Source organism: Cavia porcellus, unplaced genomic scaffold, assembly GCF_034190915.1.
Source record: "Cavia porcellus strain 051 isolate PalLab524CR breed Dunkin Hartley unplaced genomic scaffold, mCavPor4.1 scaffold_19, whole genome shotgun sequence".
In the NCBI taxonomy this organism is placed as follows: domain Eukaryota; kingdom Metazoa; phylum Chordata; class Mammalia; order Rodentia; family Caviidae; genus Cavia; species Cavia porcellus.
This window is the reverse complement of record NW_026947502.1, coordinates 4,304,987-4,320,463: the sequence shown is the minus strand read 5'-3', so window position 1 is coordinate 4,320,463 and position 15,477 is coordinate 4,304,987. Positions and strand designations below refer to the sequence as shown.

Genomic DNA, 15,477 nt, shown 5'->3' with positions numbered 1-15,477 from the left:
AAGGTAGGGGTAGGATTGGGGGAGCGGGAGGAGAAGAGGCCCTCAGGGGCCCAGATCTGCCCTTTAATTCCAGTCCTGGGCCCTTTATAAGCATACGGAATAAGGTTTGTGCCAGTCATTTAGAACTGAGAGAAAGCCCTGGAATATGCTAGTGTGAAGTAACCCTCTCGGCTTCCAAATGCAGAGCGGGAATCCTCAGCTTTGGGTCTATTTGGATTCTCGCTAGAACAGGGCTGGCGGGGGGGGGGGCGGGTAGAAGTTGGGGTAACGGGCCTGAGGTGGTGGTGGAGGGCATGGCATGGGAATCCAGTCTTTCCCCAGAACCTCTATTCCTTCCACACCATCTCAGTTCCAAATGAACACTGGAGCCACACTTTAGGGGCACCTCGGCTTCAGGTAACGAGGCAGACACCGTCAGCCTGGAGCATAAACCACAGGCAGGTGACACAGGGAGGAATCACACCTGGAGGTTCCAGCCTCCGCAGCTCCTCCTGCCCAGCCCTGCCAAAGCTTCTTTTTGTCACCTTGCCATCTTGGACTCTGTCTGAGGGTCTGATTATCTGGAGGCCAGAGGAGAGGTGCAGATCAAGCAACCTGGGAACCAATGCATGTTCCGAGATCCTGATGGTTGTGTCAGAGGAACAGACCTGAACTACTTGAGGCGAGCCTGCTAATACACACTTGGGCCGGAGCCAGGGGAAGCTCCTGTGTGATCTCTTGCAAAATCTGCTTTTTGAAACACTGATGGAAAGAAAAGTCTTTCTGGTGCTGGTTATCTCTGGAATCTGCCAGCGGCCAGGTCTGAATGTGGCCTTGCCTGGGCCCTTTGGTGAACAGTCACTCCGCTATCTTGACAGTGACAGTGACGCTGCCAGATCCTGGTGACTTGGCCAGCAGTGCTCCAGGGCAGCCTGTGGGCCCGACACACTGCATGCTTCCTTTCACTTGAGGTCTTCCCTCTGCCCAGGCCACCCCGATCCCAGAGCAGATCCATTCTTTTCTGCCGTGTGAAGTCTCACAGGCAGGCTGCTCGCTCGGCTTAGGCAGTCTCATCCTTCCCTTGCCTGCTGTCCCCGATGTGGCCCGGCCCACTGGTGGGTAGTAGGTGGCATAAATGTGTGCTGACTCCAGGCGTCAGGACAGCTGGTACTGTGTTGGTGCCTCCAGAGGTACAAGACTCTTTGCGGAGCACAAACAGCTAAGGGGAGGCTGCCTCAGTTTCCCCAGCCCATGGACTGGGGAAGGGGATCAAAGCTACCTAATGATGCTCCATAGGGAAAGAGGATATGCTTGAGACAAGATCGTTCCAGGCTTAGACTCTGGGCAGCAGCCAGGCTTACCTTTGCTGTTCACATGCTGGTAAAACCAAGCCCCTTGCAAAGCATGGCTCTGGTTTGCCCTCCCTGCTCCTTCAGACTTGGGCAGCGGCCTCTGAGCCTGCTCTCACACAGGGTCTCTGCTTTCTGGGGTCTGTGGAACTGAAGGACTACGTGGAGAGCACGGCCATAGACATCCAGCTCTGAACACTGCAGGAGACCGCAGTGACACAAAGACCACACCACCAGACAAACTGGCATGCTTAGGGTCCCTTTCTTCCCCAGTAGAACCTTGAGTCCCCGCCCAGATCCCACCTGTTCCTGCCCCTGCTCCTGCCCAGCTGCAACTCGGGAGATAACTTGCCTACCAGATGTCACTGGCACTCTTCCCCCAGCAGGGTGAACGCACTCCTCCGCTCGTGACTCCAGAGACAGATGAAGGACTTTACCCTGCATGTTTGCATTCTTTTTCCTCAAAGTAAAAAATAACTTAGTTCAAGCTGGGACAGTTGGAGCAACAAAATAATTATTAGATTATAAGTGATGGAATAAAAGAAATGTGCAAGAGCTTGTAATGGATATAAATCAATAATGTGTAAATAAATGAGCGGGGTAGGGAAGCCCTTTTTTCCAGAAAAGTTCCAAATCACCATTAGACAAATACTATGGGAATAACAGTCTCCATCAAGGTCTAGATGTGGGTGTTAAAAATCCTGGGTAAAAACTAGGAGACACAAATTTTTGTATTATCTCAGAGTATCTCCTCAAGCTATTTATCAGCTATGAAAGGAAAAACACTAATTTACAGTGGAGAGATCTTCCAGAAGTGAATATACCCATGTGACAGAGGTAAGCAGCACTAATAGTGAAGATACACAGGCATCACGCCCTTGCTGGTGCGACGCCCTGAGAACTCATCTCTTCTACAGTATTATTACTAACAAGAACATAACACTCTAAACACAAACTCATACAAACCCAAAGTAAGAGAACTCGTACAATATGTGAAGGTCACGAAAGATAAGAAAGACTGGAGAACTGTCACAGATTGGAGACGGGGACATGACCCCTAAGTATAACGTGGGATTCTGGATTGGACCCTAAAACAGAGAAAGGGCATTCGTGGGAAAATTGGTCCCACGCGATTGTAACCATTGTTAATTTTCTACTTTAGTAAGTAGGTTATGGGCAATTTCAGTAGCTAACAGCTGGGGAAGCTGGGTGCAGCGGATGTGGGAGGTCTCCACACTAGTTTCAGGATTTTTTTTCAGCACTCATCATCAAGGCTGTGGTGACACAGGCCTATAATCCCAGCATTTGGGAGGATACAGCAGGAGTTCAAGGCCAGTGTGGGGTATACAGGGAGTTCAAGGCCATGCTGAGACTGTCTCAAAACACTATCTAGTAAAGAAGTTATTTTGAAATAAAGTTTAAAAAATTGATTCTCATCTGCACAAGACAGATGAATTAGATTTTACAAATAGCCTTTAGGGAGGAAACTACCTATGCACGTATGTATACACATGCAGACAGATACACTCATGGTAAGACAGCTCAGAGGCCAGATTCCTGTGTCCCGCCCTATGAAAGGCACCCCTGGGGGCAGAACATGCCATCCTTGGTTCCTGGCTGATTGTCCTCCTATGGTAGGGGGTGTCAGGGCCAGGTCCTCCTACAAGGTTATGCTCATTGGGACACCTTGGCACAGGGGATGGTGGAGCAGAGGCACATCTGAGGATGCCCTTTAACCTGTGCCAGGCAGGTGGCGGAGACCTGTCTGGCCCTGTGGGCTTCATCCCGTGGAGGGACATATTTTTTTTTTTTTTTGATCTTTTTTCTTTTTTTATCGGTACCAGGGATTGAACTCACGACCACCTGCTCGCAAGGTAGGCGCTTATGCCGCTGAGCTAAATCCCCAGCCCCGGGATATTGTTTTTCAGTGGCACTGGTCCAGTCAGCTGGAGGCTCAACCTCTAGCCAGTGTGATCACATGTTACACCAGATGGACACGGGCCATAGGAAAGCTCCCACAATGTCCGCTGTGCTGCAGAGGCACAGACAAGAGGTGACAAGGTCCTGCACTTACAACAGCTCCCCCCACCTATACAATCCTGTGTGCCGGTGCCAGGCTCAGTGCCGGTTAGCACGAGACCCAGTCTCTCTCTGTAGGAGCACGACCTCCCTGAGACACAGGTGAGCTGGCCACCATTAGTATCTTTATTTTGTAAAAACTGTGATAAACACACATAATACAACACATGCCGTCTATGCCACCTTAATCACTTTTAGTGCACAGCCACTAACCTTCACATGGCTGTGCGATCGATCTCCTGAACTGTTTTTGTCTTACAGTCTCCCCATTCCTCCCTGCCTTCACCCCTGGGAAGTATCACTACTTGCCGTTTCTATGAGTGACTACTCTTTATTAACTTGTATAAGTGAAATCACACAATGTTTGTCCCTTGTGACTGGCTTATTTTACTAAGCGCAGTGTCCTTGAGGTTTATTCACGTTGCTACATGTGTCAGAGTTTGCTTTCTTTTAAAGCCAGAGAGAGAGAGAGAGAGAGAGAGAGAGAGAGAGAGAGAGAGAGAGAGAGAAACCAAAAAAATGTATGCATACTTCAGGAAAAGAAAAATAATTGTATGATTTTTTCCCCTGGCAGAAGGTGTTACAATCCTATTGGGGACCCTAAATGATGTCGCGTATCACAAAAAAACCCCATATAGTACTCACCCTTAGGAAGAAATTGAAAATGCACGTGTGGCAACCTCAATGACCAAGGTTGCCCACGCAACTGCTTGCCATGCTAATAAATGTCTGGAAGTTGATGGGTACCGCTTTGAGCACCTCTAGTACTTATAGAGGACAAAGGTAATGGGTATTAATCTCATGATGTCTCAATAAATTTACTATTAAAATATTTATATGTTTTTCTTTTCCTGATGTGTACATTTTGGGGGAGTCCAAAAATATTACTATACAGATATTCAACTAGGGGTATGGAGCCATGCCCCTTCATTTACCCCAAGCTAGGCAATGCCCCAGAGCAAAGTCCCCTCTTTGTCTTAAGGATTGCTATAAGGCTGCAGGCCTAAAAAGACTCCATCCTGTCCTGGAAAATTCCGAAATCCCAAGCCAGGAGACCTGTGCACCCAATTCGCCTGCACGGCCCCCAGCAGCCTTTCTTCCACAGGGGCTCACTGGATCCACGCATATGAACTGCATGTCAGCCATCCAGGGATAACACAGTGAATTACAGAACAATGGACATGGCCGGCCTGACTCAGCATCCTGTCAGTGGTCTGAAAGACTCCAATGGGAGGTGCCCCAGAACTGGGCACCACTTCACCCCTTGCCACAGGGTCTGCACTCATGCTGCTGGCCTCTCCCTGGCCTGCGCCTGCTCACCCAGAGCATGCTATCAGCTCTGCTGCTGCCTCCTTCCCCTCCTGTGCCATGTGCAATTCCTTGTTCCTTTTGCACAATAACCTAGGAAACTGTCCTGGACCGCATCACCCATAGTGACGACACACACAAAGGAGCAGATCCGGGTGCTCATGGCGGAGAATAGGATGCCCATTCCTAGAGGTGCACAAAGGCCCCTGTGAACAGGGACTTGGAGGCCAGTAGCTACCAATCCTTCACATCCCGAGGTGAACAAAGCCAGCGAGGAAGACAATAGCAGAATGGTCAATCCTGCTGTCTGGGAAGACTGTGGCCAGCAGGTCCAGCCTCTGTCTTGGGTGGTGAGTGCAGGTCAGGAACCGAGGCGGACTGAGCTGCCGTGCAGCCTTAGATGTCCCAATGCCAATGCTGTGGGCAGGGTTGGAGCAGCATTAGTAGCTCCTGCTAGGAAATCTAAGCTAGAGAACACAGCCACTTCAGGGCCCACAGTGCTAAGCCTCAGGTATCCAGAGGTGGTCCACCACCTAAGCTGCTTTTCACCAGTCCTGCAGATTCCACGGCCATCAGCCCTGCTGACCACTATACTTTAGCATGGGTGACTTCTAGATCTTCCTCATAGGTCTTTCTGCTTTTCACAGCAGCTAGAGTAGACTCTTTTTAAAAATACAGATCTGGCCTTGCCATCTCTTCATTGTCTTCAGAATAAATTCTGCTCTCGTGTGTGTCTGCAAAGTGGAACTACAGGTGTACCTGGCTTTCTGTCCTCCTCTGAGCTCCAGCCACCCTCAAATGTGGGAATTCCATTGCCAGAATCCTCCATGTTCTTTGCATGGACAAATTCAGCTCAAATTCTGTCACTCCTTCTTGGAGAGTTTCTTCATTCTGTTATTCCACAGAAAGGGTACTTTTTTTTTTTTTTCCCTCACAGATCACACAGAAAACAAGCCATTACTTGAATTTGGGCTCCAGAACTGATTGCTGATTCATGTGAACCTTCTCTGCAGCACAGCCCATGGGCTTCATGGGTTTCTGAGCTCTGAGGACAGGACAATGCCCAGATGTCTACCCCCTAGTGCCCAGGAAGAGATCAGATGTGTGGTCTGATGATTGCCATGCTGCATTGCAGGAGAGAGATAAGCAACTAGCTTGAAAAGAACATAGAGCAGAGAAGTGTCTAAAAGGCGGGAAATTCCACCTGCCTGATCAGCAGCAGGGAAGACCAGAGGATGTTTTTCTCACAAACTGGGTGTGCCCCGCCCAGGCCTCACCTCGAAGCTCCTGATCATTATCAGGTAGGTACACGCCAGAAAATACAGTGGCAGAGTGAGGTTCTGAAGCCTGAAATTCAGGGAATCTGCCACCAAACCCGAGGGTGCTGCGGGGGTTCCTACCCACCGCACTATGCTGGGCGAAGTCTCTACGAGCCGTCCTGCCATGAATGCCTGGGCATTCCTCCTGTGGTTTCCTGCACCCAAGCAGCCCGGGACAGGGTGGGCGTGGGGAGCGATTCCCCGTGGGAGAAACTGGGCCTCAGGACAAGGGTCCCTCTCTGTCTGCGCTTGGGCTCCACAGAGTCCTTTCACCCTCCTCATCCCTGGCAGGAAGGTGACTCAGGCTGTTTACATCGAGGTAGTCTGGCTGGGACTGAAATCATTAGGAAATAATTTTCATCTGTTGTGAAACTCGCAAAAGAAAAGCCAGTTGGTGACAAGGCTCTTTTCTGCATTCGCCCCACGCTGGACAGAAAAGCTTCAGAAAGCGCCTGCAGGGCTGAGCACCTGTTGCTAGGTAACCGCAGATCTGGAGGGGTGGAGGAGGAGATCCGACCTCAGCATTGCCAGGGATTCTCAAGAGGGGGTGACACCCAAGGGTGGGGGTGTTCTCTTCCCAGTTCCCAGCCTCGACCCCGCCGAGACGGGCTGCCACCCACCTCGGTCACGATGGTGGACAAGAAGACGTCCTCGCTGTACTCCCAGCCGTCCAGACAGCTCTCCTGCTCCAGCTGCCCCAGGTCCACGTCGCGCCCTGGCTCCAGTCCGAGCGCGGAGAAGTTGGCGACGGCCGCGAGCCGGTAGCGGTGGCAGCTGTCGGGCACCTCGCGGCCGTCGCGCTGCAGCAGCGGGATGCTGTGGTTGCGCCAGGCGCTGCTCAGGTTCGCGGCGCCCGGGATCCGGCAGTGGTGCTCCGGGGTCCCCGCCAGGAACACGACTGACATGCCGTTGAAGCCGTTGGGGATGATGCTGGCACTGAGCAGGAAGAAGATGAGGCGCTGGAAGGGTCCCCACTCGCCCAGGAAGGCGGTCACCTCGTCGTAGTCCCGCATGCTTTCTGCTGCCGCTCTGCACCTTGCAAAGTGGGTGGCCCGAGGGGCTGTCAGCGCACTCCGGGCCCGGGTGGGCAGCGAGACACTGGGGTGGGGCGGCGGGACGCGGGCGGGACGCACCGGCCTCTGCACAGCGCGCCGCAGGTGCAGGGCAGGGCGCACGCGGGGGCCAAGGGCACAGGGGCGTGGCCACGACAGGCCCCGCCCACACCGGCCCTCGCCCCGCCCTGATCCCGCAGCCCGCGCGGGGCGGGGCGGTGGCGCCCTCGTGCGCCCGGGTGTCCTTGGCGATTCCTTGGCTGCGCCGGCCGCCCGGAGGGCAGGGCGACGCGCAGGAGCCCAGCCCGGGTCCGCCCCGTTTCTCCGCGGGCGGTGGCCGCTGCGCGCCAGGCCTGGCCCCGGGCGGCAGCCCCGGTGCGGGCGCCGCTCTCTCTCCTGGCTCCGTTCGCCCCGGCGAAGGCGGCCCCGAGGTGGGCCCCAGCCGCGGCGCCCGCCGGAAGCGGCTTCGGTGCAGCCGGCTCACCACGAGAAGGCGCGGCGGCCCGCAGCCGGCCAGGGAGGGGCGAGGTCGCGCGCCTCGACGGCGGGGCTGCGGCTGCGGCCGTCCCTGGTCCCCGCAGCGGGGCGCGCGCTGTCTGGGCCTCTGCAGCAGTCCGGTCACCCCGCAGGCCTCCGGTGCCCACCCTTCACTCTCCCCGCGCCCCAGAGTTCCGTGGTGGGGCGCGGGTGCCTGCAGGACCCTCCCTAACTGGAGGGTCTTGTGTTTGTGGAAAGAACTGCCTCCTATGCCACCAGTGGGGAGAGAGGGACGGAGGAGGAGAAATGTCCACTGGTGCCCAGATCTGACAGGGTACCCAAAGCAAGGATCGTAGCCTCTTTTTTGTTTTTAAGTTATTATTATTATTATTATTATTATTATTATTATTATTATTTTTCTATTAGTGCCCAGACCTAAGGCTGCCCTGGGCTGGAACCCGAGTCTTGGGGTCTGTGGGTCAAATGAGATTGAAAGGCTGAAGGGCTCTCTCTGTGCAGATTTACCTGCGGTGAGTTTGCTTCTCCAGGCGCCCTCTAAGAGGCTAGGGACACTTCTTCCTCGTTTCTGTGGCTTCTCCTCTGGCCTGTCTTAGTCTGGCTTCCCACCACCCTGGGAAGTTGTTTCCTTGCTTGTTTAAGGCAGTGTGTCCTAATGTGCCAGGACAATTCTGATTTATGCCCAGTAATCCAGAGAAACCAACAGATTCCCTTCACTCGGAAGTATCATTTGAAACAGGGTCATCATCATAATTTGGGTTTCATTTCTTCACCCTAAATTTAAGTAATACAGCAAAGCTTGAACAAGAACTTATACTAGGTAGTTTATTTTGAGCAGTGGTCCCCAGGAAACAAAGGAGTAGGGAAAATGAACTGGGAAGTAGTTAAAAATGGGCATAAGACAGTGAAACTGAACTGGTCATTGGCAGTGACCAGGGTCAGCAACAATCTGTCCCCTTATAGCCTGAGACAAAGGCGAAACTAGCAAGACCACACCTTAAAATTTTGATATTGTATTCATCATAAATTTTTGCATTCTTTTAAAAAATAACATCGCATTAAAACAATAGTTGTATTTATTTGTGGGTGTCTTGCTTCTTTGCCCAGGAGAATGAATAGTCTCAGAATGCCGCCTCAGCCTGCCATGTAGCTGGAACTCCACAGATGCACCACTGTGCCTGGTTTAAAAATGTATCTTGATTACTGAATTTCCTGGTGCCTCTTTAAATTTTCCACCAGCAAGTGCCACACTCTTCATTTGCCTCAGCTGTGTCTCACCCCCATCCCTGGGAGTGACGGGTTAATCCCACTGTGGGGGGAGGGTCTAAAGGGCATCTGTCCCCTAGTTCTGACACCTTTGGTTAAGGCTTCCACTCCTAAGAAGAGGCACCTAACAAGAGCTGCAACGTCACCACTCAGCCACGCTCTGTTGTGGCATACAGGTGGATATAAATCAGACTGCTTTGTCCGCGCACCAAATGAATGAGCAAGTCCACTGCCTCCAGCTTAGCCTGTTAGGGTTTTCCTTTCCCGGTCTTTGGGGCCACCCGCTAAACGGAGCTTTGTTGCAGTAACAGTCCCCTCCCCCCTTTGGGCTGATGTCAGCCTTCAGACTAACCCATGTGTGAGTCATTTCTTTCCCTCTCTCAATGGGTCATGGAAAGTTACCCACAAGGGTACAGTTTGAGTCAAGGGAGAAGTGTGCTGGCATATGTGTGAGTTACGTGTCAGAGAAATCTGAGCTCCTGCTGTTGGTGTGCATGCCCCCTATTGACCTGCTTAGCCCTGATCCTGAACCTCCTGTTTCGTTGTATGATGGATGTGGAGTGGCCTGCTCGATAGGATGGCTTGATGGGATCTAACAGTATCAGCGATACTGGGTATCTCTGTTTGCCAACCCTACTACTAAGCTCTTGGTTTTTAATGGGTGCAAATCGATGCGTTTCAGAGCTGTCTGCTGCAGAGGCACGGTCTTGTTCCCGAACACTAGAGGTCTGCACTCAGATGGGCTTATCAGCGACTACCTAGTATCCTCGTTCACCACTGACACCTCTTGTATGGGGACCACGTAGCAGGGATGTTTGTACTTCACTAAACACACTGTAGGGCTGTCTTAACTCCAGGCTTCCAACATACCCGGCAGATGGGTCAGAGTAGTAATCCATTGGGCACTGTGTTCAAAGGCTAGGGCCAAACAACTGTCTTTACTCTACAGGGGATAACCAGGTGACTCCAGAGTACCGCATTCCTAGCTTCACAAGTTTGTTTTGAAATCACGTGGGGTGGAGGGAGTGAAAGGGAGATTGATGAGCTAAGGTCGGCAATGGTTGCTTCTTTGTGCCTTTTACTCATTTGCTCAGTTTCATGTGCACTCAGCTTTCCTAGACTAAACAGTAAGAAACGTCCCCCATGTGCAAGGGCCTTCATGCTTTTTTTCTCAGTCCTCTGTAGATGTATCTTCTAGAGCGTGCAGAGTACCCCTAGTGTCTGGTGCACTAGGACAGATTTGCATCATGTCATTGATACGTGGACTACCAGGGTGTCCTATAGAATACTGAGACAATCACAGTCACTAAGTACTGTGACAGAAGGCAGGCAAGCTGGCACAGTCCAGGAGCAAGCAGCTTTTGATGCCTGCCTCATTCTGTATCCTGCTGTGAGAGTACCGCAGACTGCAGGCTGAGAAGTCCAGTGGCAAGGGGCTGCCATCTGTGAGTGCCATCCTGCAACATGGCAGAGCAGAGGGCACCCTGGGGGGCACCGGAGAGTATCTTCGTGCGCTTGCTTAACTGATAACAGAGATTACACTTGATCTTAGCCAAAAGGCCAAGAAGCCATGTGTGCTCGCTTTTATGACCAAGCCACTCCTAAAACAATTAAGCCACTCCTGCAATAACAAGATGAAAGGATTAATCTATGCATAAAGTGGAGCCTCTGTGACAAGGTCCCATCTTCCAATACCATCTTAGGGACTTTTGAATTTCCACAGACGTTTTGGAAAAGACAATCAAGCTATAGTCATCCTTCCTGAAGGATGAAGTGAAGGATCTCTGGGAGAAAAAGAGTTTTTTGAGCCATTACATTATGCTGGCCAGAAAAAGTCCTGGGACAAATCCCTACCACTACCAGTGGTGAGAAATATACCCACTGGACCTAGAACTAAGTTTATGTCTACAGATGTTTGGGAAGGAAAGCACTGTTTACAGTAACATTACTTTGGTTCTAGACAAGAAGGGCGAGGTCACGTGGTGGGGAGGAAGCTTTGGGGTAGGAGGGCCATCTAGGGAGAAGTGGCCTTAACACCCCAGAAAGTTTATGCGCAAATTAGGTGCAGTGGCCTGTTGTTGGCAGTGAGGGGGTTTAAGTCAAGGTCTCCACAAAGTCATTTATTGTTTTACCTGCAGTTGTTGATCTTATTTCTTTCTCTCCTTGCTATAGTTCGAATCTTAACTGTCTCCCAAAGGTAGAGACTGGGCTCCAGGAAGCCCCTGTGATGGTGGCACCATGAGGAGCTGTGGCCTGATGGGAGGTCCTCAGACCATTGGGGTAATTCCCTTAAAGGTGACAGTGGTAACCCCCATCCCTTTTGCTCTTCTACTTCCTGGTATAAATGAGTTTGTTTTGCCACATGCTGCCATCATGAGAGGCTGCCTTGCTACAGGCCCAAAACAACGAGGCTAATTGTCTATGAATTTGAACCTCCAAAATTGTGAGCCAAAAAACCCATTTTCTTTTTATATCTTGATTGCCTCAGGTGTTTTGTTATAGTAATAGAAAGCTATATAATACACTCCTTCACCCTCTAGTTTTTAAGTAATTAAGACATCTCAGAAATGTTCTTTTATTAGGTGCTTTCTACCATAATAGCACTTAGTAGGGCAGAGGGTGAACGTTAAGAGTTCTACTGGTTGCCAACTATAACTATTCTAATTTTTCACTCAGGGAACAGGGAAATACTAGTGGCTCTTCAGACTCACTGGACCTGTTTACCTGAAAGCTTCATTTATCAGCTGACTTTTTTTTTTTTTTTTTTTGTCTTTTTCCTTTTTATCGGTACCGGGGATCGAACTCACAATTGCCTGCCTGCTTGCAAGGCAGGCGCTTATGCTTATGCCACTGAGCTAAATCCCCAGCTCCTATCAGCTGACTTTTAAGGTCCCACCAGTTTAATGGGAAAAACATGACAGTGTCTTCCCCCTTATTATTGTTGCCAGCTCTGTGTACCCCACAGAAAAAGTTTGGCTCTTTTCCCTTGGTATGGCCAGAGCTATAGGTAAGAAGTTTACAGCAAGAAATCATGGATATAATTATTGTGTGTACTTTTGCAGCCGTGAAGTTTTCTTCTAGAATGAAACTTGAGTCTTCCTTAAATCAGTAGACTCTGAACCTTAGAACTGGCCTAGATCTGGGAAATTTATGAGGAAATACTATTTTCCACTGTGGCAGCCAGCATCTGCCGTCTCCTCTCTAACTCTTAATTTAGAGGGTGCAGTTACGCAGTGAGGTATCACACGTGCCAATTTCCTTAACTCCTGGGAATACCATGGCCTGTTAGCTATTGCTACAGATAGATCCCCATATCAGAGCACTCTGGTTGTTACTTGGGTTTTGCAGTAATTAATTCTGCCCTGCATCTATTAATTAAGGCCACCATCTGCCTTCTGTGTTAGTACTCTACAGACGTACTGGCACCTCCAACTCACTTCTGTAGGTTACGATTATACCCACATTTCAAAGAGTCATCTCAGAGGATATGAAGGACCCTTGCTTGGCTATTAATCCATGAATACTGAGAGTATACGCTCGGGCTAATAGTTTTACACACGTGACCCCTGTTCTTGCAGAACAGAAAGAAGCCCTATAGTTTTTCCGTGTGTCTGCTGTTCCCTTGTGGAACACTGACTATTTCCCACTCAGACCATGCTGAGACCTACCCTAACTATGAGTGTAGAGTGGATGAGGAGAGTGAGGGCAAAATCATCTTTTGAGGCCTCCTGCCCCTGGAGGGCTCTTGGCAGGGATTCCAGGCAGAGATAAGCTTGACTCCTATTGTAAGGGTGTTAGCGGGACCCTGGGGTACTGTGAGATCTTTTTCAGGGGTCCCTTCCAGACTTTGTCCTGAACAAAGAATTGGACAGGAAATGAGGTAGTGGGATTCTACATTTATTAAAGGAAAAAAGAAAAAGGAGAAGTTCTTTGAAGAGCAGTGCTCTACCCAGAGAGCGTGAGCCAGTTAGTCTTTAGTCAATATCCATAATTCTGTGGTTTCTTAATGATGGGGAACTAACGGGAGCCTGCAGGGTGGGCTGCAGAGAGAGAAAGACGGCAGGGCCCGAGGTCAGTGGCTGTGCCCTTTCCTGCCCCCATCGGATCTGACATCAGATCTAGGCCATCCTATCAAAACCCCACTTGATGGGCTCGATTTTTGCCAGAAGGATTGAAGACAGTGTTCTCTGAGTGATATCAGGTACAGGGCTTTTGCACATTTGGGTGTCTGCCTTCCAGGTTGTGCCCAGTTACCCAGCTGGTTTGCCAGGCTCTCATCTCCTGCCTCGCTTTCCTCCCCTGAGAGCCATAACTGTTTACAGGCTGTTGAGGGTGTGGAGGGCTCTGACCTCATGTGGCTGTTTCTGACTGAGAGGCCGTAGGCCCTACCTACTGGGGATCATGCACTCTATTTTAAGATGTGGACACTCCCGAGCTTGGCTGAGGAAAACCAGTCAGAAGACACTTAGAAAACAGAGCCTCTTTTCAGAGATCTCAGTGCCAGGCCCAAGGCCTGGAAGTGAGGCCAAGGCATTCAAGATGGTGCCCTTATCCAGAGCACAATTTCTTTGCAGGGCAGCAGAATCTGAAGCCGGACTTGGCCATGAACCTTGGAGCTGAGTCTCTGGCCACTGTCACCTGCCACCGCACTGTCTAGCCACATAGCAAGGAGGCTGCCCTCAGCGGAGTTGGGGTCTAGACGCCGGGTGGGACTCCATGGTTTTCCAACCATGCTGTCTTCCACCTCCAGAGAGGAGACAGGAGAGCAGATGCTCCAGGGTCAGCCCCCAGCGCACTTCCGGTCCCCTCTCAGGAGGACCAGATACCTCAGCACCAAACTTCCAGTGAGAGAGAGAGAGAGAGAGAGAGAGAGAGAGAGAGAGAGAGACAGAGAGAGAGAGACAGAGAGAGACAGAGACAGAGACAGAGAGACACAGAGAGAGAGAGAGAGAGAGAGAGAGACAGAGACAGAGAGAGAGACAGAGAGAGACAGAGAGAGACACAGAGAGAGAGAGAGAGACACAGAGAGAGAGAGACAGAGAGACAGAGAGAGACAGAGAGACAGAGACAGAGAGACAGAGAGACACAGAGAGAGATCCTGGAATCAGAGTCCCAGCTGCCTCTGTCTGTGACTCGACACACACTCCTTAGGAATCACCTCAATATCACCATCCTCCTCCTCCCTACGACAAACCTTCCAGCCCTCCTAACTGTGTTCCTGGAAAAAAATGCTTTTCTAATGCTATTTGACCTGAGTTGTTTTGTTTTGTTTTTCACTTTGGTTCTGGATATAGGAAAAGGATAAATAGGATGTCAGATTCTCACTGTGCATCCCAGCAGTACGGACACACACACCGCGGCCCCCTAACCCATCCATTCAGTTACACTTTAGGTGACACTGGAGTTAATCTTGATTCACGTGTGCAGAAACTTCAAGAACTATGGAATGACTGCTTCCCATGTAACACAGTTCTGTCCATGATTCTGAACTCCCACTGCGAAACCGTTTCCTCCTGGGTTTCCTGTGTTCTCTTTTTCAGTCTGAAAGGCATCTACTAAGTTGGAATGTTCTGTCTCACAAGTGGAAGCCAGAGGTCTGCTCTGGGCATTCAAAGTAACCAACGGTGAGCCCATCTCACTCCACAGGCGTCCTTGGTCTTTTGTGGAATTTGACCTTAGTCAATATCTATAATTCTAGGGGTTTTTAATGATGGAGAATTAAAGGGAGATATTTATATGAGACGTGTTTGTCCTTCCTGTGTTATGGATGAATTTTTTTGTAGTGTGTCTGGGTGCACGTGCAAGAGAGTAGGAAAAACATTTCTGAAACAAAATGACAAATATTTACGGTGAAAAGTAAATTTGAAGGCTGCTTTAACTGCTCTAGAGAAACCGCTAGTATGAAAATATGCAATAAAAATAAAGTGTTGGTGTTTATGTGTGGAGAAGTGTTGAACTGCTGGCTCTATGTGAATACATGAGAAAAGCTTTCCTGCAGAAAAGGATGGCAGAGCGGGACGTCAGCTAGGGCACCAGCGTCATCCATCCTGTGGTGGGATGGGGATCCTAGGGGCCACTTATCTGCACTCAGAGTGGAACTGGACTTGTGTTTTGAAGAGGAGACCTAGAGACTCACAGGGGTAGCTTTTTCTTTTGGGCGGTCTTTTTCTTCAGATAGTTTGGTTGGAGCTGGCTTTACCCCAGAGAGGCAAATCCACCTATCTATCTCTGCCACCTTTACTGCAGTGGGTGTGGCAAAGGCAACACTGAGAAGGGATCCTCCCATTGTGGTTTTAGTTGGTCTCAGGAACCCCTTTTTTCAAGTTTTATTGAGCACTCAGTCTCCAAGGCAGGCACTAGGTGATCCCCCTGGGCCAGAAGCTGCAGGAATTTGTTCCCGTAGTTGGACAGCCTCAGATTAATATCTGAGCCTGATGGGAATCTTGTGGTCTCTGGGTCTACTCCCATATCAGAAGATAGGAAAGGCCTCCCACATAACATCAGAAAGGGACTCATGTTTAGCCCAGTTTTGGGGTATTGTGAATCTCCATGAAGGCTATTGGAAATAATAAGAGCTGAGAGGCAGGCATCTCTCGGGAAAGTTTTGCCAGGGTTTGCTTTAGGGTCTGA

The 15,477-nt window shown here is 50.3% G+C and overlaps 1 protein-coding gene across 2 annotated transcripts in view; it reads right to left on the bottom strand.

Moving 5' to 3' along the window:
* Positions 1 to 7,194, bottom strand: part of Slc22a4 (solute carrier family 22 member 4) — a 49,691-nt gene extending 42,497 nt beyond the window's left edge. For both annotated transcript variants that reach the window (XM_023562739.2, XM_063230590.1), the window contains exon 1: positions 6,655 to 7,194. In XM_023562739.2, coding sequence (XP_023418507.2) covers positions 6,655 to 7,047 — 393 coding nt within the window. In that variant the 5' untranslated portion in view covers positions 7,048 to 7,194. The remainder of the gene's footprint in view (positions 1 to 6,654) is intronic.
* Positions 7,195 to 15,477: the final 8,283 nt, after the last annotated feature.